The 26,336-nt window shown below is 39.2% G+C and overlaps 1 protein-coding gene across 5 annotated transcripts in view; it reads left to right on the top strand.

Annotated features, from left to right (window-relative positions):
* NR1H4 (nuclear receptor subfamily 1 group H member 4) overlaps positions 1 to 24,676 on the top strand; it is a gene marked incomplete at both ends in the record, with an annotated part of 68,488 nt that extends 43,812 nt beyond the window's left edge. For all 5 annotated transcript variants that reach the window (XM_080706139.1, XM_080706138.1, XM_080706137.1 and 2 more), the window contains 5 exons: positions 1,830 to 1,928; positions 2,259 to 2,358; positions 6,316 to 6,462; positions 22,496 to 22,609; positions 24,438 to 24,676. In XM_080706139.1, coding sequence (XP_080562265.1) covers positions 1,830 to 1,928; positions 2,259 to 2,358; positions 6,316 to 6,462; positions 22,496 to 22,609; positions 24,438 to 24,676 — 699 coding nt within the window. The remainder of the gene's footprint in view (positions 1 to 1,829; positions 1,929 to 2,258; positions 2,359 to 6,315; positions 6,463 to 22,495; positions 22,610 to 24,437) is intronic.
* Positions 24,677 to 26,336: the final 1,660 nt, after the last annotated feature.

The following is a 26,336-nucleotide window of genomic DNA, read 5'->3' as shown; positions in this document are numbered from 1 at the left end:
CCAGGTATAGGTATAAGGTAAAGAGTGAAAGTGCTTCTCCTTGGTTCCATTCAGCTCTTCAGTGTCTGAAAATGGGGATGTTTTGGTGTATATAGTGGAATTTCCCAGCTGTGTTTTGATGGTGGTTTTTTTTTTTTTACATCATTGAGAAGGAAGATTGCAACTTGGGTGGTGTGGACTTGGGTTGAGGATTCATCCTTATCAGTGGGTGAAACAGGGAAAATGCACAACTGTGGATCAATAGAGAAAAAGCCCCTCCCGCTTGGCTGTACATTTCTGAAGAAATCCTTTGATCAGCTTAGAACACAATAAAGAACCAGCATGCGGGGTTACCAGATAAACACACTGGGAATAAGGCATAGGACATTTGAATGGATTTTAATTTTCTATTAGCTAAAAAAAAAAAAAAAAAAGTCAACCATGATTGTCTGAGTTACACCCTTCTCAGTATTTATTGTATTCTTGGGGAAGGAAACTTTATTCATTTTTTTAGTTTTTCAAATATATTTTTTGTATTCATTTCAGAAAAAAAGTCATTTTATAGAAAAGTGCTATTCTGCCACACTGCTTCATGAGCAACGCTTTGCTATAAGATGAAGCAGAGTTGGAACAATTATTTATACTCCTCAAAACATGCTATTAAGCTGGGCGTGGTGGCCTATGCCTGTCGTCTCAATACTTGGGAGACTGAGACAGGAGGACCACAAGTTCAAAGCCAGCCTCAGCAATGAAATGAGACCCAGCAACTTAATGAGATTCTGTTTTAAAATAAAAAATAAAAATCGGGTAGGGGTGTAGCTCAGAGGTAGAATGTTCCTGAATTCAATCCGCAGTATGACATCAATAACATCTACACACACAAACACACAAACACACACACACGCACATGCACACGCACATGCACACACACACACACACACACACACACACACACACACACTGCTATTAAGAAGAACAGGAATGTTTGGGTCTGAATTGTGCTGATTGATGACTCTCTGTTTTGGGGGTCAGCAAACTTCTTTTCTATAACGTGCCGGATGTTTTAGGTGTTGGCCTCATGGTCTCTATCGTAACTACTTACCACTGTCATTTTATGCCAAAGAATATAGACAGCATGTAAACAAAAAAATGTGGTCATGTTTCAGCGAAATTTCATTTACAAAGCCAAGTGGTTTAGTCCATGGGCCATAGTTTGTCAAACTCTGCAGGTAGAATGAATCCCCTTCGATGCGGTCTCCCTTTTGGACGTGGGAACTTTACTTCATGTACGATCAACCCTTGAACCTACATTGCCCTTCACTATAAATGGGTTTCATAAGCTTCATAGTCATGCTATTACTTTTTCTTTTTCTTTGCAGTACTGGGGATCGAACCCAAAGTTATTCTACCTCTGAGCTACACCCCCCAGCCCTATTTTTTATTCTTTATTTTGAAACAGGGTCTCACTAGTTGTGGAGGGCCTCACTAAGTAGCCGAGGTTGGCGGCAAACTTGTGATCCTCCTGTCTTGACTTCCCAAGTACTGGGATTACAAGTGTGCATCACCACACCTGACTTTACTTATTCTTAGGCGATCCAAAAGGGATATTTTGTTATCCTTAGCTTCTAGATAGGCAAACGAGAAGTTTGGAATAAATTTAGTAAAGTATGATATTGCTTGCCCTAGGACCCAGAGAAAGCAATTTTACACTATATTAGAACTTATATTTTCTGTTGTACTTGGGATTTTTCTCACTACTTTGCTATTAGTTTATGCCAGGTGAATGCACACGTATGAAGAATGCCTTGTAACCACCCTCCCTAACACCTTTTATTTTCTTGCCAGTGTAGGAGAAAACTGAACTCACCCCAGATCAACAGAATCTTCTACAGTATATTATGGATTCATATAACAAACAGAGGATGCCTCAGGAAATAACAAATAAAATTGTATGTATAACATCTGAAAATGTGTTTGCTTGACATTCCCATTTCCTGAAAATTTTACAAACCTCAGAGGTAGAATTGATATAAGAATTTATTACTTGAAATGATTACAACTGAGAATTTAAGTTATATATTCAAACTTTTAGTGGCATTCAGCAAGCAAGGAGAAAAGTCTTGCATCTATCTTATTAATAGTAATTGCTCTTCAAAGTTCTGAAAAAGTATGAGCTGGGTCTTTTAAGTGTCTAAATCTAGGCTTCCTTTAGTCTAATGATTTTATATTGATTCATCCTTTTCTTCTCTACTGATTAATCCTTTTATTTTTTTATTTAGTTAAAAGAAGAATTCAGTGCAGAAGAAAATTTTCTTATTTTAACGGAAATGGCTACCAGTCATGTACAGATTCTCGTGGAATTCACAAAAAAGCTACCAGGTGGTACTTTTTATGATAATACAATTTAATATTTATTGGGTATTTAAATATGGGTCCCAGATGATATTACCCACTTTATATATAACGTTTTGTTAATTTTCAGAACATTTCTGTGGGATCAAATCTATTATCACTATTACTATTGCCAGATATTTTTACAGGTAGCTATCTTTCTGCTCTACTAGGTAATGTTCTCGTGATATTCAAAGAGGCAGGTCTATTCATTGTAAAATGAGAACCAGCCAGGTGTGGTGGTGCATGCCTATAATCACAGTACTTGAGAGACTGACACAGGAGAATTACATGTTTGAAGTCAGTCTCAGCAATTCAGTGAGGCATGTATAAACTTAGCAAGACTCTGAGAACTTGTTTCCAAATAAAACATAAAAAAAATAGGGCTGGGGGTGTCAGAGGTAGAATGCCCCTGGGTTCAAATCCTAACATCACACACACACACACACACACACACACACACACACACACACACACGAGAATTATCTCACATCTTTTCTAAAATAATGTGTCTAACCACTACAGACTTGAAAAGTTAGAGCCATAAAGTATATTTAAAATAATTTATAATAATTCTTCTAAATCAGGAGATAAAAACTAAATCTTTGCAAAGTTGTCATTCATCTACTTGTTCATTCAATAAGCAGTTGTTACTATTTACCCTTCACTAAGTGTTTAACTATTACTTTCAAATGACAAAAGGCTATTATATATATTATATAGAACTACATGTACACTGTGTTGTTTGAACAGGGGAAATTAATCGTTAATTATGTCTGTGAAAGATAGAAAGCCTTCAGAGAGAATTATATTTGAGTTGGGCTGAAAACAAAAGAGTTCTTCAGTCGTCATGGAGGAGAAGGGGCATTCCAAGTTGAAAGATGTTCTTGTGAAATAATGCTAAGGCACGAACAAGGGCTCTTTAAGATGGGAGAGAAAATTCTGAGTAGAGCCTAATGTCTGTGGTGGGCTCCATGGTTAGACAGTAAGATAAATTGGTGCCAGATAAAGAGTCTAAGGAATGTCATCCTTGTGCCCTAGATGATAAAAAAAAAACATTTTGGTGGCTTTTACTTGCTTAGAGAGGGGCATGGTGACCTTTTTCCTGTAAAGAGATGGCTTTATCAGGGTTAAATAGTTGGATTTGAGTTGAAAGGGATGGGAGGCAGGGAGGAGCAGCCAGTATGCTGCTATCTAAGACCAGGCAGCAGAGCTTGAATTAAAATAGTAGCAATGGGAAAGGGAAGAGAAAGTAAATTGGAGACAGATTCAATTATATGTGTAAGATGAAGGAGAGGGACCTACCCACAACCATCCTGGTGGTGCCAGCGTAGACACTAGAACTCAAGAGTCTATCTCCCACTTTTATCCCATGTTATCAATGCTATCTGAGATAATCAGTTGAAGTTGTTTCAGTATCTAAAAAAAAAGTTAGTACATTAGAATCCCATGGGCTAGAAGAGCATGATAGTTACCCAGTGTAGAAGTATAACTCTGTAATATTAAATTACAGAAGGTAGTTTCTGACATAAGACTTCAATTAGACATGTTAATTATCTTTCTTTTGCCAGCATTATGCTATTATTTTATTAAATGTGTCACGAATAAATATCAGCCTACATAAAACTCATAAAATGTGGGGAGAAAGTTCTTGCTATTATTAGAACATTAATATTCTCTCACTTCTTTATCAACAATGAAAGAGAAGCTTAATTTGTTATATGCTAATTAAGCTGAAGGCAATTTTGATAAGAAAACAAGATTACACAAAAGAAAAAACTATGTAGGGGAACTAAAAACAATATATTTGGTTATTTATGGAAAAAGATTTGTTTAGTTCAAATGGTCAGCTGGTCTTGAACCAAGAAGTGATTGAAGTAAAAAAATTATGATTAAGAAGGTAGCTCATGTGAAAGCAAATGGAAATATATTAATGTCTCTTTATTCTCAGTGCTTTCCCTTTGTCCTCAGGGACAATGAATGTGTTCTAAATGACTAAAGTAGAAAGAAAAAAAAATAAAAGAAAAATACAGAAGAAAATAAAAGAAAATACAGAAGAAAATACCCAGGGAAGGAAAAATTACTTTAAAATAATTATAGAAGTTACAACACTACTGCAAATAGTAATAATTGTAACATAACACCAGTACTGATAAGTATTTTGTGCAAATCTGAGTGGAATGAGCCAAACCTGTACCAGGCACTGTCCAGGGTGCTGGAAACCCAGGGGAGTGAAAGATCTACCTCTTCCCTCAATGGAGTACTGACTTCTCCAGGTTAATGGCTCTTCATCCTTACCAATGCTCTCTTCTCTAAATTCCCATTGCTATTTAATCTTTCCCTAAGCCATGTAGACCCTGATGACATTAACCACGTCTATTAATGTTAGTGTGTGTACACCAGCATGTACATAAGTTTGTGTCGTTTTCCATCCTCTGATCCAATCAATCATTCAATTATCCAACCAATAATTCTTGGTTACCTGTTATATGCCAGGCATTGGGGATACAAAAGTAAACAAAACAGGCAAAATCTTTACTCAAAGAAATTTTGACTCCAATAGACATGACAGGCGATTACAAATAAGCAAGTAAAACCATAATACTGTGTCAGGTAGTGGTAAGTTCTATGAACAGAAAAAAGAAAGCAGTTAGGGATTGGTGAGTACTGGGGATGCTATTTTCGGATATCTGATGACAGTGAGGGAGTGATGCATGGACATGTCTGAGAAGAGCATTCATCCCTGAGGCAGAAGCAGGCTTGTGTGTTCACAGCAGAGCCAGGATGTCAATATGGCTGGGGCACAAAAGTGAGGGGAAGAAGGAGTTGAGGTCAGAGAAGCTGTTGGGGACTTTCCCACACACACCTAGATAAGGGTTTTGTATTTTCCAGGTGGTGTTATGTTCCTTCAGGCTCACAATTCTTTCCCACATTTATCTGCTTTCCACCATCTTGCATGATATAGTCCTGAGCTCAGAGAAAATACTTTGATATGACCTTGAGGCATTTTTTTGGGAGGGGGAGTAATAGTAATTTTATAAATTTTGACTAAAGACTCATGGGTCAACCACATATTCTGAACACACACAAAGGTCCCCTCCCACCCCAACCCCACCAACCATGGATGCATTCTTTCTTCAGAGTTTACCCTGCCTACTAGGTGTGACTAAAATAATAACAAAAAGAGAATTCACCTGTCTCAAATTTCTTAAGTTTGCCAGGCGTGGTGGCACACACTTGTAATCCCAGCATTTTGGAGGCTGAGACTGGAGGATCACGGTTTGAGGGCAGCCTCAGCTGCTTAGTGAGGCCCTCTGCAACTCAGTGAGACCTTGTTTCAAAATAAAGAATAAAAAAATTGGGCAGGGGGTGTAGCTCGGAGGTCAAATGCCTCTGGGTTCCATCCCTAGACCCACACACACACAAAATTTCTTAAGGTTGATTCATCTGGATCAGACTGTGTCTGACATATATTTAGTATGGACTTGATATCATCTTTTGCCTAACTTGTCAAATAAATCTGCTCAATGAAGATAAAAGTCTGCTTCTGTTTTGAGAGTACAAAAGATACTCAATTGATTCAACCTACATACCTCACTATAAAACAAGTACAAAATCACTATGGGAATAGTTTATCAGTGGTGATGGTAGTGATAATGAAATATTACTATACATACAAAATGTATGAAATATTGTTGTGCACATACAACTTCTTTTTTTTTTTTGGTGGTACTGGGGTTCCTGGAAGCCCTCCTTCCTCCGGGCTACACTCCCAGACCTATTTTATATTTTTGAAACAGGGTCTCTTACGCCAGCACAGCTGGCTTCGAACCTGCACGATCCTCCTGTCTCCGCCTCCCAAGCGCGGGGATTACAAGCGTGCGCCACCACGCCCGGCTGCACATACAACTTCTTGACATTGATTTGATTATCATCTTTACTCAGGATTCCAGACTTTAGACCATGAAGATCAGATTGCTTTGTTGAAAGGATCTGCAGTTGAAGCTATGTTCCTCCGGTCAGCTGAGGTTTTCAATAAGAAACTCCTGATTGGACATGTTGACGTATTGGAAGAAAGAATTCGAAACAGTGGTAAGTGCTTTGGGTAATAGTGAAATAGTTTGTTTCCACAAGAAAAACAGTGCATGCCCTGAACACAGGCTCTTATCTAGCTTATGCAACATTGTATGCCTATCATGTGCCTAGCATGGAAAATGGCTCTAAAAAATATGTGTTAAATAGTTGGGACTTAAGCTGGGCATGGTGGCGCATGCTTGTAATCCCAGCATTTGGGAGGCAGAGACTGGAGGTTTGTGGGCAGCCTCAGCTACTTAGTGAGGCTCGTTGCAACTCAAGTGAGACCCTGTATCAAAAAAAAAAAACAAAAACAAAAACTAAAAACTAGGGCTGAGGGTGTAGCTTAGAGGTAGAATGTCCCTGGGCTCCATCCCCAAATATTTGGGACTTTGGAGCCTTGATTCAAAACTCTTTTTTGTAATAGCAAAATACCAGATATTCTCTTTACTACACTAATATAATGAGGCAAGGAGTGCTTTTGAAAAAATAAAAAATTAGTCTTATTTTTAAAAAAATAGCGAAAAGATCCGGGCCTGTTGGCGCACACTTGTAATCCCCGCGTTTGAGAGGTGGAGACAGGAGGATCGCACTGGTTTGAAGCCAGCTGTGCTGGCTTAAGAGACCCTGTTTCCAAATAAAATATAAAATAGGTCTTGGAGATAGAAGGGTTTCCAGGAAACCCAGTACCCACCCACACACACAAAATAGCACAAAGAAACTGAGATTATTCAGCCCAGAAAAAACATACATATATTCAAAACTTTCAAGTATAAAACACTAGTTATCCAGATATTTTTATCCCTACTCAAAAAGAAATAAGACACAATTATAATAGCAATATGTATATATCATTTACTAGATTCTAGATACTGTTCTAAATATTTTACATATATGATTTTATTAAATCATTATAAAAAATCCCCTAAGGACTACAATTGTTCCCACTTTACAGTTGAGAAAACTGAGAAAGAGAGGTTAAATAACTTTCCCAGAGACAGAAAAGAAATTTGGTTTCAGAAGCCATTTTATCTATTGTTGTTATACTGGGGATTGAACCTAGGGCCTTGCATATGCTAGACAAGTGCTCTACCACTGAGCTGCCTCCCCAGCAAGATTCCATGCGTCTAAACCACTATACTATACTATACTATACTGTCTCTTAAGAGATAAAAATGAAATACTAGCACAAGTAACTAAGTTTAACTTATTATGTAGTAGCATGACAGGGAAGGTCAAGAAATATTAATATGAATTTCTTGGAATTCTGTGCAGTTTGTCTTAGAAGATCCTTAAAATAGAGTCGGTTCTTATTTTCCTGAGAGATTTTGCATATGAGGTGGGGAAGGAGGATGAATGGGGAAGAATGATTTCTCAAGATCTTATTCTGTGATTGACTGGGGCAAATTTAAAGATTACTGAAACCAGTATTTGAGAATATACATTGAGAAAAGGTCGTTCTGCATTATAGTAAAAAGTAGATTTTATCACCTACCGGTGCTGGCTCTTATATATTCTGAATTTAAAGCCACAGCCAGTCATTGACAGCTCAACTGAGGACATAGTTAATGGATACAAGCTGAATTTTTACCTGGATGAATTTAATTGTTAGTTTAGGCTATTCAAGATAAGTTGGTGACTTCTCTTATGCAGAAAATGATGGCTGTCACCTGCAGTGGGTAAAGTCTCACTTACTTAGCATGGCCATTTATTTGTTTATGGCATCCATGGACTATGACAGTGTTCTTAAAAAAAAAAAACTCCACGAGTCAAATATAATTTATAAAGTAAATGGTAAATGAAGTAAAAGGGATGATGACTCATACAAAAGATTATTAATTTTATTTTTTTATTTTTTATTTATTGGTGCACTGTATTCATACATCATAGTGGGATACATACTTTTGTAGACATACATGCACACATCGCCGTGTCAGCCCCCACCCGATCCCCACCCCATTCTCTCCCCATCCCTCCCTCCCATGCTTGGCTTAGTGGTTGACATCTAGTATTATAGCAATTTATCCAAAATTAAAAATGATAATCTCACATAACAGTTTCATTTGTCTGATACCAAGCTTTTGATGACTTAAAGATAACATTTCAATATTTCTTTTTACTTTCTTTCTTACCAGGGAATATTTTTTTTCTATTTTTTTAGGTGAAACTATCATATATTTATTTATTTATTTTTCAGGAAAAAAATCTATCCTAATATGGAATATGGACTCTAGATACCCAAAACGATCTTGAAAAAGAACAAAGCTAGAAGATATATATTTTCTGATTTCAAACCATATAAAGCTACAATAATTGAAACAGTGTAGTACTATTCTAAAGGCAGATATATAAACCATTGGAGTTAAATAAAAGCCTAGAGCTAAATTCTTCCCTATATTGTCAAGTTATTTTTGACAAGGTTTCCACAAACATTTGGTGGTGGAAATAATAATCTTTTAACTAAATATTGTAGAAACATAATAATTACATGGAAAAGAATAAAGTTGAACCCTTACCTAATCCCATATACAAATATTAACTCAAAATAGATAAAAGACCTAAATATAAATCTTAAGACTATAAACTTTTAGGAGAAAATCTGGGTCATTAAACCTCACAACATTGAAATTGGCAGTGATTTCTTGGATATGATTTCAGTGGCACAGGCAACAGAAGAGTATACAAACTACCTAAAAAATAAAAAATATATATTGTATATCCAAAGACAATGTAAACAGAGTTAACAGTTACTAATAGAATGGGATAAAATATTTCCAAATGCTATATCTGAAGGTATATTAATATTCCAACTAGAAATCCTAAAAATTAACAACAATAAAGGCAAACAATACCATTTAGAGATAGGTAAAAGACTAACATAAATAATGAATCTCCACAGATAACCAGTCTTAGTTGTCTGTTGGATGGAAACTCTTGTTTCTCTGGTTCTGGTGTGTGTTACCTATTTCTTCTTTGTAGTTAATCTCTTTGAGTATTTTCTCTAGTGCTGGTTTTGAAGACATAAATTCCTTCAGTTTCTGTTTGTCATGGAAGCTTCTTATTTCTCCATCTAATTTGATAGAAAGTTTTGCTGGGTAGGAAATTTTTGGCTGGAAGTTGTTTTCTTTCAGAGTTTGGAATATGTTACTCCAAGCCCTTCTGGCTCTCATGACTTGGTTTGGGAAGTCTGGAGTGATTCTAATTGGTTTGCCTCTGAATGTCACTTGGCCCTTTGTTTTTGTTGCCTTTAAGATTCTCTGCTTGGCTTCCACATTGGTCATTTTGACAATTATGTGGCGTGGGGATCCTCTTCTCCGATCCTGTCTAAAGGGAGTTCTATAAGTTTCCTGGACCTGTGTATCAACCTCTTGCTTTATGTCTGGAAAATTTTCTGCTATTACTTCCTTGAAGAGATTGTTGATCCCTTTGGTTTCACTTTCTTTTCCCTCCTCTATTCCAATAATTCTTAGGTTAGCTCTCTTAAAATGGGCCCATATTTCTTCAATATCAGATTCCTGCTGTCGGATATTTTTTTCTAGATTAGAAACTATGTGTTCGCTTTTGGAATGATCATCTTCTAAGAGCGAGATTCTGTTCTCCATGTGGTCTAATCAGTTGTTTGTACTTTGAATTGAGGCCTTTACTTCATTAATTGCATCCTTTATCTCCTTTTGGCTCTCTCTGAGTTCTTTTTGAAGAACCTCTATTATTTCTACAGTTATTTTCCTCATTTGCTCTTCTAGAAATCTCTGATTTTCTGTTTTATCAAGTTCTGATGTTGTGGGGTTGTGGGCATTGATTGCTCCAGTATTATTCCTCTTTCCCATGATTTTGGATGTTTGTGCCTTCTCTGGGTTCTTCCCTTGGGTCACTATGACTTCACTTAAGGTGTTCTGGATCTCGAGTCAGTAGTATCTCAGACCCCACTACTCCTTTAATGGGTTGTATCACAGAGTCTCCAACCCAGAGAGTCGCTAGAGGCTGCTTTAGACTGTGGGGGGTGCCAGGTTGCACGTTCTCCTATGGTGTGATATCTCTGCCACCACCCCTCCTCCACTGGGTCAAGTCCCAGGGAGTACAGTACTGGGATTTCTCCTCTGTGGCCCGCAATTTGACTCACTGTTCTTGAGTATGGATATGTAGCTGTACTGGCTTCGCTGAATTCGGTGCTGCTGCCGCCGGTGGCAATATGGCGCCGCTGCTACACCCTCGGCCGTGGGGCTGGTGTTTTTCTTCTTGGTTTTGATTTCCACTCTGAATCCCTGCAGCGTGTGCTGAGCTCAGCCACTGGGAGCTTTAGATGCTCTCTGCGCCGAGAAATCCCGCCTGGCTGTTCCGCAGCGGCTCACCTCGGCTTGCTGTAGCCGCCCCGTGAACTCCCCGCTGCCGCCAGCAGTAAAGCGCTGCTGCCACGTCTGTGGCTCTGTTCTCAGTCCGCTTTCTCTCTGGAGCCTGGTGATTTTTTTGTTTCTCTGATGATGGTGTTTTCTGGCTATGAAAGGCGCTGATTTTGTGGTAATAGAGATTGGTTGTTAGCGGGGCTCTTAAGCCCCGCTTTTCTCGGTCGCCATCTTCCCGGAAGTCAAGATTATTAATTTTATAGACAGGTCCCTTTAACCCTTAGAGGATCCTCCTGTAGTTAACGTGTGTTTGTTTTCAAGAGACCTGAGTGTGTGGAGCACATACCGGTAATTCTAGTACTTGGGAGGCTGAGACAGGAGGAGTGTAAGTTTGGGGCCAGACCAGACAACTTAGTGAAACCATGTTTGAAAATAAAAGAATAAAAAGGGCTGGGGGTATAGCTTATGATAGGACACTGGACTAACAGATGAGATCCTATGTGTATAGGTTCAATCCCCAGTGCCACAAAAAAAAAAAAAAGAAAAGAAAAGAAAAAAGAATACAGAAAGAAAAAGAACATTGACTGGAACCTGGCTTAAATGTAGGCCCCATTACTTATTAGATATATCTCTTCCACAATTTTCTTAAGCTGTTGAGCTAGAACTCATAACCTATTTCATCTCTTTGAAATCATGTCTAACTTCAATATTTGTCCTGAGTCCTTGCCTGGAGTTTGATATTACAAGCTTCCTAAGGCAGGGTCTCCTCTTCTTGAGTCAGTATTTTATCCCAGGCATCTAGCACATGCCTTCCTGGAATAGGTAGTCAAAATTTGCCCAGTGGATGAGTAAAGGTTTGTTGGCCCTCGTTTGGTCCAAGTGGTTCTTCCCCGAGTGTCAGAGCTATTGGTATCTCAGAGTAATGTCTCACCAACAGAAAGTCTTTTCTAGACCTGGCCTCTAGTAATTAATTTGGGGGCTAGATACATCTTTTGCGCTTGAGTGTAAGTGGAGGACAGAATTTAGATATAGAAGCTTTGCTGTGTTCTTCCTCTCCTTTTCCTCCAGCATGAATCACTTAAAATTGATTCAGGATCCAGGCACTTGGGAGGCTGAGACAGGAGGATCACAGGTTCGCAGCCAGCCTCAGCTACTTAGTGAAGCCCTCGGCAACTTAGTGAGACCATGTTTCAAAGTAAAGAATAAAAAATCGGGCTAGAGATGTAGCTCAGAGGTAGAATGCCCCTGGGTTCCATTCCCAGTACTGGAAAAAAAAATTGATTCAAGTCCCAGACAAAGGAAAAAGGGGTGTGAGTTCTGCCATTGCAAATTCCAATGTTTTGATGAGAGGGCATGTGTAGGAGACTGTCTAGAGCTGCTCTCTTTCTCCCTAGGACTCAGCTCCTGTTTTCTTCCTTTGCCCAATTCTGAGTCCTGAGCCAAGGCAGGTGCTGCCATTTTTCAGATGGCCATTGGGCCAGGAGTGAGTCTCTTCTTCGGCTTGACTGAGGTGGGGAGAATCTCACCCACTATAGTCGGTGATGAACAAAAAAGTTTTCAAAAACAAGAGTGCACTGGAATGCTAAGAGCGAAATTGCAAATGTTCATAAAAGGCATATTGTGAGATTGTACAGTAAGGGAACAATCATGTGAAAATTTTCTATTCATTTCTTGAGTTACCACTCAACAAATACACATTGAAGACAAGGACTTGTTTTGTGCAAGGGACTGTGTGATTATGGAGGATAAAGAGATGAAAACACGTGGTCTTTGTCTTCAGGAACTTGTAGACTAGTGGGGAAGGTGGATGAGCAGATATGAGAAGGATGAGACAGCTGGATGTGGCTGTGCATGCCTGTAATCCCAGGACTTGGGAACTGAGACAGGAGCATCACAGGCTTCAGACCAACCTCAGTAACTTAGTAAGACTCTCAGCAACCTACCGAGACCATGTTTTAAAAACAAAAATAAAAAAGGGATGGGGGTGTAGCTCAGATACAGACTGCCCATGGATTCAATTCCCAGTAGCCACCCCCCCCACACACACACATGCACACACTCCCGGGTGGCCGGGATATAGGCAAAGTGAATTTGGAACATAAAGATCTGCCTATCTTTCTCAGTGAGTTTACTTGGTAAGTCAGAATAGGCTCAAAGTAATTGACAAAGGACGATTGGGGACTTACCAAGCCACAAAAGTCTGAATAAGGCATTCTGAGCAGAGAGAGAGTCATTATGATATAATAATATAGAAACAGCAAATTCAAAGATGTGGCAAAATATGAGAATATCCATGTACAGGACTCAAAACTGCCTTGATGTTTTAGAAAATAATATTTATGAAGCTGAAGACACAGCAAATGCCAGATTATTAAGATCATCAGATGCCACATAAGTAGTTTAATTTTGTTTCTCTCATTCAATAGAGAGCCTTAGTAATATTCTGAGCAGATATGATGACCATAGCTGTATCCCCAAAGGATCTTTCTAGCAGTGATGTGAATGAAGATTTGGAGGAATCAAGATTACAATTTGGGAGACCCATAAAGAGGCTAATGTAATATTTAAGTGAGAAATTATGAGAAGCGTGCAGGTTAAAAACATATGCTCATTAAAAAAAAACTGTGCTGATAATGTCATAAGTTTTAGGACCTATGATTCTTCAGGATTCAGAAAACTGAAAGAATAACGTTTTCCAGAATAAAATCTTGGAAAATAAATATGCATGTGCTGTTGTTTAGATCTAGAATGTCCCTGAAAAGCTCCTGTGTTAAAGACTTGGTCCCCAGCTTTAGAGAAGTACCTGGATCAGGAGGGCTCTAATCTTCCCAGTGGATTAATCCTTTTGATGGATTAATAATTTGAATGAACTACTGAGAGGGGGTGGAAACTGTAGACAGGTGAGGCATGATTGGAGAAAGGAGGTCACTTGGAGTGTGATATTAGGAATTATATCTTGTCCCTGCCTTACTCTACCTTCTCTCCCCCTCCCCCTTCCTCTCTCTCCCCCCCTTCCTCCCTCCCTCCCTCCTTCCCTCCCTCTCTCTCTCTCAGCTGTCATGAGCTGAGCATCTTTTCTCTACCATGCCCTTGGATATTTCTTGGATCCAGCTGACCATGGACTGAGACTTCTGAAGGAAATCTTTCCTTCCCTAAGTTATTTGCGTCAAGTATTTTTATCACAGTGATGAAGAGCTAACACAGCATGCCTCTAGTTCATAACAAGATACTTTTCCCAAATATCAACCACATATTGTGACAATAAAAACCATCCAAACTCACACGCTGCTTCATATTTCATTATCTATAATATTTCTTCCATTTATTAATATTTATGAACTTTCTTCTCCCAGTAGATTTTCAGAACATTGTCTTTTCCACATTTCACATAAAAACTTGATCTTGTAAGATGACCTTAATAGCTTTTTATTCGTATGCTAATGTAACACATTCTTATTTCTATTGTACATTTAATCCTAGAATAACATAGCCTCTCAAAGTTACCCTGTTTATGACTACAAAACTCTTTGAAGAATAATATATGAAATTTCCTTTCTTCTTAATTCATCTTATTTTCTATTATTAAATCCCAATTAAATGCACAAAGATACCATCTCCTGAGATGCTTTTACTTAGTGAGAGCTACAATTTTTACTTATGTTAATTGGGGCTTCAGGATATATATCGGACACAATCTGTGCTTGTTTCTATACAATTCCAGTGCAGCAGTGATTTTATTCCTATTGTACTATTATTATGCAAACTAGTTTTTAAAGTTAGAATTTTTAATGAAAATAGGAATAATCATATTATACCATAAAACACAATAGAACTGAAGCAGGCTTACTAACACTGAATGAATTTATATTTTAACAGCAAGGAAATTAGCAATAACTTCCTACAGACCAAAGCAATAAGTTCTGTTCTTCTCAGATACAAATAACTCCCCAAGTTTATACAGTTTTTTTCCTTTCTTATCCCCACAATAGACATTAGCGATATTTTCAACTCAGTATTTATTAGGATGACAGTATATCTTGGGATTTGCGACTGTTTTGATTTTATACTCATCAGCTTGTTAGCACCCCCAGTGGCTGGGGCAAGGGCATATTTGTTTCCTATTTTATAGACTGGGAGACGGGCTTAGGCTCTCTGACCTGACCCAGGTCATCGCAGCTCATCAGCAGAGGAAATAAATGCAGATGTTCTAACCAAATGCCCAGCTCTCTTCTATACATTGCAGCTTTCGCTCCCCAAGGTCTAATGTTTGCTCCACTTATCAGGACCCAAATAAAACACAATTCCTGATCTTCAGTTGAGATAAAGAGTATGAGCAGCAGCTAGGAAGGTCAAATTACTTTATGTAATCGGTAAAATAGAGGATGATGTCAGAGAAAGAAGACATTCTTCTAGAATGATGAGGTTATAGCTAGACAGTAGAACCATGCATATCTACTGTATGCAGTAAAGTATTCCGTGGCTATTTTTCTGTTCTTTTAATATACATGTATGTATGTATGTATGTATAATTTTGCCGATTTAGGCTTTGCCAAATGCACAAAATCGATACAATAATAACAGTATTTTTCAAAAGAAGTAGAAGTCAGCTGATCAATTCAAATAGTGTCTTTCAAAGAAAGGTTGGAAAGGCAAAGGAACAAATGACAGACTATAAGAAAAGTAAATGCTTAAGTTAAGGTTTAGAATGCTTACCACCTCTCATTTGCCTTTTGGCATGGTCCCATGATAATTTTGACATGGATGATTTAGGGTTCAATTATAGGAAGAAATGTTCTTTCAAACCAACAGGAAGTACTAAAGGAACACGGAGGCTGGTGTTCAGAGCCCGTAGTTCCTCGGCTGTCTTCCTTAAGTGCTTGCTACTTGTCCAGATTTGGACGTTATGTATTTATTGACATTATTTATCTGCCTCTTCCATTAATCTGTTAACTATTCAAGGACTTTGTATTCCCAGCACTATTCCAGGGCCTGGCACATAGTAGATACCCAAAAATATTGGGAAAATTGGTTGAGATGAATCTGGAATGAGATGCTCTAAACCCTAGCAATACCTAAGTACTAGTGAGACCTAATTTTGCCAGATAATTTTTAACCACTAGAACTAACATGAAGTATACTATTTTATTTATTTATTTATTTATTTATTTATTTTGTGGTACTGGGGTTCCTGGAAGCCCTTCTACCTCCGGGCTACACTCCCAGACCTATTTTTATACTTTTTTATTTGGAAACAGGGTCTCTTAAGCCAGTGCAGCTGGCTTTGAACCTGCGCGATCCTCCTGTCTCCGCCTCCCAAGTGTGGGGATTACAAGCATGGGCCACCACACCTGGCTTCTGAAGTACACTATTTATTAAAGATCTTAAGTGAAATATTTCATATTGTAAATCGTATTTTAAAAAATTATTGCTAATTTGATGGCAACCTTATTTTGCTTAGTGCCAAGACTATGGCACAGATGTCTTACTGGGTAGATGTTAGCAGTTGAAACATATCTCCGCACTGCAAGAATATATTCACTGTCTAAATGGAAATTCTTCCCCCATCACATGTCCCAACCATGTCATTTTCACCTCAAGAAACTAGTAAAATATAATACTGCCCAGTTTAACCAACATTTACTAATCTCTTACCATGTCTTTAGTAGGATGCTAATGACTAGAAACACCCAGATGAATAGAAAATACCTATGGAGCAGCCTTTATGGACCAGGCAGCAGGCCAGGCATGGGGGATACAGCAATTGATTCCTGTTCTCATAACATTTTTATGGTCTTTCATACCCCAGTGGGAAAGAGAGGTGCAAATTGTGATAGGTATGTCAGAACTAAACACAGAGAAGAAAGCAGTTATTCTGCTTCTGAGTGACAGGGAAAGCCCTATAGAGAAAGCAAAATTTGGACCTGACTTTGAAATAGTACAGGATCTTGCATTTTGTTTCAGGGTAAAAACATAAGATGAAGACATAAAAAGTATGTCCCATTTGTTAGGAGAGCTGTTCGTTAGAATATTCTTGGTTGCTCATAATAGAAAATCTAATTGAATATGGCCTTAAAAAGTAATGAAATGTGTTAGCTAAAATGAGAAACCCAGAGAAAGGTGGCAGCAGGACTGGTTAATCCAGAGGCTGAGCACAATGCCAAAAACAGCTCTTTCTTATCTTTCCGCTTCAATGCCCTGGGTGTGTTGGCTTTACTTTCAGACAGGTTCTCTTCTAGGCCCTGTATTGGCCACAGCAGTTCCAGGCATCAACATCCAAGCACAACAATGGTCAAAGGGGTAAGAGGACAAATGTTCTCTTTGTGAGTCTTGAGTGTTGACATTTCCCTTAAGAGCTTCCCAGTAGACCCCTTCAATCCCATTAGCAAAATTGCTCTGCTATTTTTGAGTACTCCAACTTCTGCTATGGGAAGTGAGACCAACAGTGGCCAGGGCTGGCTCTGCTTCCATCTCCATACCCAGGCATGAGGCAGGTAGGCGGGAGGCGGATCCATTGTGTAGAAGACAAAGTGGATCAACTTTAGAAGCCTAGAGGAGTTAGTTCACAGGGACATCTTTGGGGCAGTGAGAGTTTAGTTTGCAAGGTAGGCAGAAGGCAGGCAGAAGCTATATGTCACGTTGGAGGCTCATGCTTAACCTTTGTGGTATGGGGTGGTGTCATCACTAGGAAAATTTTCAATTACATAGTCTTGAGCACAGCATCCTTTAAAATAAAATGTTCCATATATCTTGAGACCTTCAGTTATAGTAAATCAGAAGTATTTAAAATACCAGAAATTGTATCTTGTATAATATTCATTCTTGAATATAACACACACTCACACATACAAATAAACCTCTGTTTCATTTTTGTTCCTAATTAAGACTAAGAAGTTGCTGGGCGTGGTGACGCACACTTGTAATCCCAGCATCCGGGAGGCTGAGACCAGAGGATTGCGGTTTGCACACAGCCTCAGCTACTCAGGCCCTCTGCAACTCAGTGAGACCCAGTTTCAAAATAAAGAATAAAAACTAGGGCAGGGGGTATAGATCGGAGGTTGAGTACCCCTGGGTTCCATCCTCAGACCCACAAAAATAAATAAATAAATAAATAAATAAATATGTTTAAAAAAGGCTAGGAAGTTAATTAGGAAATATGAGATACTTGGATCTAAAACAACTTAAAGCCGGGCGTGGTGGCGCACGCTTGTAATCCCCGCGCTTGGGAGGCAGAGACAGGAGGATGGCGCAGGTTCGAAGCCAGCCGCGCGCGCTGGTTTAGGAGACCCTGTTTCCAAACAAAAATGTAAAAGTAGGTCTGGGAGTGTAGCCCGGAGGTAGAAGGGCTTCCAGGAACCCCAGTACCACCAAATAAATAAATAAATAAATAAATAAATAAATAAAATAAAACAACTTAAAGCAAAATAGTGTTAATATCAAATGGTTACTCTCTCAGAGACTATTTCTGATCATTGAATAATTAATTCATTGACCACAAGACTCTTTTCTTAACAAGAAACATAAATGTTTTGTGTTTTAGTTTTAGTTTTCAATTTCAAACATTTTCATGTAGTTGAGTTAGAAAACAGCCCCCTCTTGTGACCAAAATGCAAGCTAATTGATCCTAAGAACAAAAAATGAAGCAGGTTTTAAGCAAGTGTTTTGAAGGGAGGAGGAAGCAGGGGCCGACAGGAAGAGTCTGTCTCCTTCAGCATGAAATGGTCCTTACAGTTCTTATTTTGGAGATTCCTGCTTCACAAACACTTGAAACGTTTTCTTTGCATGGTTAATTATGGTTGTGGAGTCCAACTTCCAAAGCAGCTTTATAAATTGATCTCTCTTATAGGAAAAGTAGTTTTTAACGAAACTCTTCTATTAATAGTTTTCTATATTTTTTCTTTTTTCTTTTTTTAATTTGGAAACAGGGTCTCTTAAGCCAGCACAGCTGGCTTCAAACCTGCGCGATCCTACTGTCTCCGCCTCCCAAGCGCGGGGATTACAAGCATGCGCCACCACGCCCGGCTTAATAGTTTTCTATATTTTTTCTTTTACAATATACACAAGGTGAAACAATCATTATAAATATTTTAACCTAATTTTTCCAAACATTATCAACTGTGATTAGATACCTAATAGAGGGAGCATCTTTGGCGGGTTAGTGGGGAATTTAGAAAGATAAATGAACTAGGAAATCAGATAATCAAAAAGTATTTTTAAGGTGGGTGTGGCAGTGCATACCTGTAATCCCAGTTCTTGGGAGGCTGAGACAGGAGGATCACAGGTTTGAAATCAGCTTTAGCAACATAGTGAGACTCTTAGCAACCTAGTAGGACTCTGTTTCGAAATAAAGAAAAAGCACTGGGGTATAACTCTGATGTAGAATGCCCCTGGATTCAGTTCCCAGTTACCCCCATAGACCCACACATGATTTCTAAACATTGAACATTTTCAAATCAGATGTCTTGAATAATATCTCCAAATCTCATGTGTTATTTCAAGTTACAACACAGCTCTGAATTATTTTAGGGAACCACAATTGATGGGTGCAATTCCTAAGTGCAGAGGAAAGCATAGCCGCTGCCATGTTTTAATATACTTGCATCGGTGCCTTGTAGCTTTGCATCCTAATGTAGTTCAGAGTGATAGGGGCCGGCATGCAGCAGCACTCGGCGAGCTTCCCCTCAGCCCTCGCCCCTTCCCCATGCGTGATACTGAGATTGGCGTTGGCAACTTCACATGTCTATATAACTTCAGTGGAAGTGTTTCCTTTAGTGATACGCCCCGCCCAACCACAGCCTTCTCTAGACCCTCTGTCACTCACTGGGGCTTCTCTACCCTTATCTAAAGTCCATCTCAATCCCATTTACACCCTATCCTCCACGTAGGAGAGAACACATATGAACCTTCACTTTCTGCGACTGATCACTGTCAGTTTTTGAAGGTATAAAAGAAAACCCCTACCAAGAGAATACAGATCTTTTGCTTTAGGGCCTAGAACACCACTGAGGCCAATCACTGAGTAGCCAGTTTGTGTTCATCCCCAGCAATATACAAAATGATTTAAGAATAAACCAAGATAACTTTGTAAAGACAAAATCTGCAAATTTAAGATTAAAATGAACTGAGATTAAGATGAACTAATATATTAATTCAGTTCACCTGAATAATATTGATAGGTATGATTGTTTACTTTGACACTTATTGGGACCTTACCATGAGCCAGGCATTGTGCTAAGCACTCTCTCTATATATTAGTTTATATAATAACAATAATTTTATAATTTGAATTTTGAAGATGAGAAAAATAAGGCTTTAAAAGATTAAGTGATATGCCCAAGACCAAATCGTGGGGTCAGATTTCAAACTGAGTGCTGGCTCACAACCTCTTAACCACTGTGTTTGTTGGAAGCCAGGACTGGTATTTCCAGACTCAGATACTGTAATCTTCTACATTGTAAGTTATGTCCAGTTGGGTCATGGGTTTCAGTTCAGTCTGTGACAGCTGGCTAAAGGGCACTCTTCCACATGACGTAATCTCCAAGTTGCTCAACAAGGATTTGTTGTTACGAGATCCCAGTGGGGTCAATTAAAGAACCATTTGAGGGTAGTAAATTGAATCCAAAGGGTTTAATTGGAAAGATTCTTCTGGCTCTTCTAACGGTGAGGACTTAGGCTTTCTGATGAATTTACTTTCTATAAAGCATATCATTCAATGGTAATTGTAGCCTTTGGCACATGGAATCAAATTTTGTTGTGGCCTGGCTCAGCCAAAGCTTCTCGGTAGTAGATCTGCCTTGAGAAGGAACAGAGCAGCCTATTCTCATCTGGGCTAATTCTGAGAAACCATTTCTCACCTTCATTCATCCACATCACAGAATTTTCTGTTTCCTTGATTCTGAGCCAAAGGCTCTTCTACAGGGTAGCCATGCACATGACAGGCACCAAAGTAATATTTGTTAAAAGAGTGGGAGAAGTGACTCTAAGAAGTCTTAAATTATGAAGAAGAGTAAGCTAGATAAAGGAGAAGGGAGATAGTCCAAGTAGAGAGAAGAGCATGTTCAGAAACTGGGCAGATTGAATGGTCTCGGGACTCACAAGTGATTGGACGTGACTGGGGACAAGGTCACTGGCAGCTGAGCCAAAGCCCGTGAGCTTTGTTTTGAATCCGGTTCCACTTTTCATCAGCTTTGTGTCTTTGGGCAAGTGGTAATGTCTTTCTGTATCTACCTTACAGGTTCTTAGAAAGATTGCAGCAAATTATAGCATAGGAGGTAACTAGAAAAGTGTCTCTAACTCATAACGAGTAGTCAACAAATGGGAACTCCTGTTACTGGAGCATGGTCCCAGGTTCCTTTAAAAAGATTCCTATGTAGCCGGGCGTGGTGGCACACGCTTGTAATCCCTGCGCTTGGGAGGTGGAGACAGGGGGATTGCGCAGGTTTGAAGCCAGCCTCGCTAGCTTAAGAGACCCTGTTTCCAAATAAAAATATAAAAATAGGTCTGGGAGTGTAGCCCGGAGGTAAAGGGTTTCCAGGAACCCCAGTACCACCACCAAAAAAAAAAGAAAAAAAAAGATTCCTTATGTAATGCCAGGCATGGTGGCCCATGCTTGTAATCCTAGTGCTTGGGAGGCTGAGACAAGAGGATCACACAGGTTCAAAGCCAGCCTCAGCTACTTAGTGAGGCTCTCAGCAACTTAGAGAGACCCCATTTTCAAATAAATTATAAAAATAGGCCTGGGGGTGAAGCCCGGAGGTAGAAAGCTTCTGGGGTCCACCCCCTAATGCCACATACAAAACAAAACAAAACAAAAAAGATTCCTATGTAAAATGGAAGTAAATGAAAACTTAATGCCAAAAGCCAAGAAGAATTTTGAGAGGTGAGAAGTGGGGAGAAAGCGTATGGTTTTCATTTTAGAAAGGTCCTTCTGGTATCTGAATAGAGGATGAGTTGAAGAAGAACAGCCCAAAGACAGGAAGATGGGTGAGAAGGCATTGCAGTGATCCAGATGAAAAGAGATGGAGGCTTAACCTAAGTCAATGCCAGGAGCTCTGCAGAAAGGCGGGCGCAGCCTGTGGCGGGTGGGAGCCACAGGACTGGACACCTGAGTCTCAGCTGTCCAGGTGTGGCGATTGGGTGGGTAAGGATATCAGTTACTGAGAACGGAAACACCGGGCTTTGGAGAAGATGGGAGAAAGTGGTTCTGTACATGATGTCTTTGATTTTAAACATACCAAGTACTGATGCCTGGTAGTAATGAGTAAATAGACTTGCTACTCTAGCTGGAGCTCAGAACCCTTAATAAGAGCCCTGGGCAATTTACTAAATGGAGTTGCTTATACTTCTGGACTGAAGAAAAAGTATTTTTTGTTGCTTAAGATGCCTTGGTTCTAGGTATTAATATTAAGCAAGCCCTGTCTAGTGAGGCTATGAAATTCTTTTTGGTAATACTAGAGCATTATCATTTATGGTCAGGCAGTAGTGACCGAGACAGAGATACTGCTGAAATCAAAGACATATAATTCATTAGGTTGTTTTGTTAGTTGGTCTTTGCAATGTTCTGCTTTTGGCTGAGACATATAATATACAGTGATTATTTGAATATGTGCACATGGAGGTAAATGTGTGTGTACATTTAGTGTGTTTCTTGCTTTACACTTTTCAGTCACTTGAAATTTTCACTATAACTGTGATTTCTCAACCTTTCTGTGTAGGTATATCTGATGAATATATCACGCCCATGTTTAGTTTTTATAAAAGTATTGGGGAATTGAAAATGACTCAAGAAGAGTATGCTCTGCTCACAGCAATTGTTATCCTCTCTCCAGGTAATTTCAGTGTAACATTTAATTTTTTTAATGTCATTCTTTTTTTTTTCCTTCAGCAGAATGGTAATAATGTCTATTATAAAGACAATCTGGAATACACAGAAACTCAAAGGACAAGTAAAATAGCCTATAAGTCTCCTATATGCATTGAACCATTGTTAACTTTTTGTGTATTTCTTAGCCTTTTTTCTCTAAGATTCACTCTCACGTATTCAATAAATGCGTCTTGAACACTTTCTATGTACTAAGCACAGCTCTGGACACCAGAAATACAAGAGGTTACAGTTCCAGTAGAGCTCACAGTCTAGTAGGGTGAGGAAGACAATAAATGCAGAAACAATTAAAAATACTTTTCAGGAGGTGGCAAATGCTACAAAAATATTATGATGATAATATAAGGAAAGAAAGTGGTAGAGGGACAACATTTAATCAGTGGTCAGGACAGGTGTTTCTAGGTGGTCGGCATTCAAGCAGGGACAGAAGTGAATTTATAGACTTAATAATATAATAGAGAGCACACCATTTCATAAACATAACATAGTTTATGTTTCTTCAAAAGTCTTTTTCTAAGGCCAGGCGTGGTGGCGCACGCTTGTAATCAGCATTCTGGGGCAGAGACCGAAGCATCGTGGTTCCCAGACAGCCTCAGCTAGTTAGTGAGGCCCTTTGTAACTCTGTGAGACCCTGTTTTGAAAAATGAAAAAGACTGAAAAATTGGACCGGAGTGTAGCACAGAGGTTGAATGCCCCTGTGTTCCATCCCCAGTACTGTAAATAAATAAATAAATAAATAAATAAATAAATAAATGGACTAAAAATAGGGCTGAAGGTGTAGCTTGGAGGAGCAATGCCCCTGGGTTCCATCCCCAGTACCACACACGCACAAAAAAAGTCTTTCTCTAAGCCATTTGAAACTATATTGGTCAAAGTTTGTTGTACCATGTGAATCGTATTCTATCAAATAGGTGTGCCATCAAATACTTTATCATTACCATATGTTTGTACAGCAAGAGATGTAAATTTTTCATGTTATTAACAATGTTGAAATAATACCTCTGTGCAATTTGCCTGTTTTTAAATTTAATAATTTGGAAGCAAGTAGTGCCATCTTGATATTTGTTAAGCATAATTATAATGTTCACCTTAAACTGTTTTTAGACATGATGTTGAGTTAGAAGCCAGTCTTTTTTTTTTTAACAATAATTGTGGTTAAGAACAGGCATGGTGGTGTATTCCTATAATCTAAATACCTGGGACGCTGAGACAGGAGGATCAGAAGATCAAAGCCAGCCTTAGCAACTTAGTGAGGCTTTTAGCAACTTAGTGAAACCCTGGTTCCAAATCAAAAATTAAAAGAGCTGGGGTTATAACGTGGAGGTAGAATTCCCCTGCAGTCAGTCCCTAGCAACACACACACACACACACACACACACACACACACACACACTAAAAAAAAAAAGCAAAACATCTGGACAGAACCTCCTAAAGTTATACATCTCAATCCCTGTGATACAGCAGTTCCACTCCTGGGAATATGCTGGCCAGCAAGGATGCTCGTGTCTACCATAGAGGGTACCTTGGGATCATGGTTGGGAGGGACTTTCAGGAAGATGTTGAGGAGCATTCCATTTCCATATCTTCATCCACTGGTGGTTACATGAGTGTCTGTGTATGTATGCCTATATGTAAATTCATTAAGTTGGTCACTTTATTTGCATGTTTTGAACATACATTTGTAAACTTTCACTTAAAGTTGACATTACCATATGTTGCCAAATTAATAACACCTCTCCGATTTTTTTTGTCATTTTCTTTTAACCCTCAAACAGATAGACAGTACATAAAAGATAGAGAAGCAGTGGAGAAGCTCCAGGAACCACTGCTTGACGTATTACAGAAACTGTGCAAAATTCACCAGCCCGAGAACCCCCAGCACTTCGCCTGTCTCCTGGGCCGCCTGACCGAGCTGAGGACCTTCAACCACCAGCACGCCGAGATGCTCATGACATGGAGGGTGAACGACCACAAGTTCACCCCGCTTCTCTGTGAGATCTGGGATGTGCAGTGAGGAGCATCACCGGGAAGGCCCTAGCTCCTTGTCCCGTTATAACAGAAATCTGATATATGCCTCTCCTTTATTTCATTTGTACTAGTTGCACTCAAGAATTGCGATGAATATTTATGCGGTAATTATATAACTTCCACAATTGTAAATACGGGGCTAGACAGAATTACTCTCGCTACATTATATTTTACAAGGCTTCAGGGAATCCTACATTCTGAGTGGCATGCCCTGTTTGCCAAACTAAATTAATTGTTACTTCTCTCTGAACTAGGGGAAACCATGTTTGGCTCTTTATCTTGCCATATTGCATATATTTTATTAAAGACTTGTGTTCAATTTTTGGCAATAAACTGAATAAAATGGCAAACGGGCTTTTCTTTGGGAACAGACTTTGACAAATATTTCTTTAAGCGACGAAAGACATCCTACTGAACTCCTGGGGGAGTAATTTACAGAAATATAAACTCTCACAATAGAAACGGCACTTTTGGTTTTTCTCCCTGGTAAAGTCATAATAGCTCTCTCTGATCATTTCACTTTCTTTGAAGTTGGGAGAGAAGAGCATCCAGACAAGTTCATGATTTTCATGTCACATAGTCTCTCAAGGAATCCCTTTCTCCTTCCATAGTCGGGGTCTCGAGGCAGGATCTGTAGAGCGCTCACTGTTGGCTTTGGTGCGCATAATTAATCCTCTTCATTTGTTTTGTTTTGCTTTTTGAAAACACTCCTACAGCTGGGAGCACAGCTGTTGTATACTTCCCTCAAAGCAGGAATTAGTTCATTTCCTCCTGTCATTGTTCTACCGTTACATTCTTCCCCCCATTATCCTTTGGTGACTGCAATAAAACATTTTCTATAAAGTAATGACCTTAAATCTGCCTTTCTCCTGAAGTCAGCCAAACCGGAGCTGGCTCAGCAAGCAGAACATCTTTTTTTCCCCTGCATCAAAATACTAGAGCCACCCTGAAACTCTAAAAATAATGTGTCAATGGAAAAGTGAGAGAGGTGAGACTAACATTAACTGGATCCTATTTGATATGACGTAGTGAATGGCTTGGGTTTGCCCCTTCCCCAAATACACGACTCTTTTGCTAAGGTCCATGGAGGACATGAAGATGATCAAGATCCATAACCACCCAGAGAGTGTGTCAAAGAGGTACAGAGGAAAGTTCTGTGGAGGCTGGGGAAGTCTTACGGAGAAGATGGCATTTTGGGGGGGGTGTGGGGTTCAGTGTGTCATAAAACAGTTTAAGGAGGCCTCTCCAGAGGCAGAGGAGACCTGACTCAGACTTCAAGGGGCTTGACTTATTGCCAAAAAGAATTTAAGGATGCATCAGGCTTTAGAAAAGCGGAAGAGCTTTATAAGAAACCAAAAGGCAAAGATACACATGTTCAAAGCAGAATGGAGGCCATCTCAAGAGTGAGGAGCATTCTTGGGGTCTTGGGCTTTACTTTCATTTGGGGCTTTGTAGGGGGTGGGCACGGGCAGGTGTGTGGGAGTGATGTCAGCCTGCTGATCTCAGCTCTTTGATGGGGAATCATAAGATGTTTATGGTGGTCTGGTCTTTTTCCAGGACCTTGAGATGTGCATTGTCGTTTCTGTCTAGATGATGTTTGGACTGGGCTTATATTAAAGGTTTCTTAAATACTTCTCTCTTTGCTT

The sequence above is a fragment of the Muscardinus avellanarius genome (assembly GCF_963383645.1).
Source record: "Muscardinus avellanarius genome assembly, chromosome: 11".
Lineage (NCBI taxonomy): Eukaryota > Metazoa > Chordata > Mammalia > Rodentia > Gliridae > Muscardinus > Muscardinus avellanarius.
This window is presented reverse-complemented; position numbering and strand designations above follow the sequence as displayed.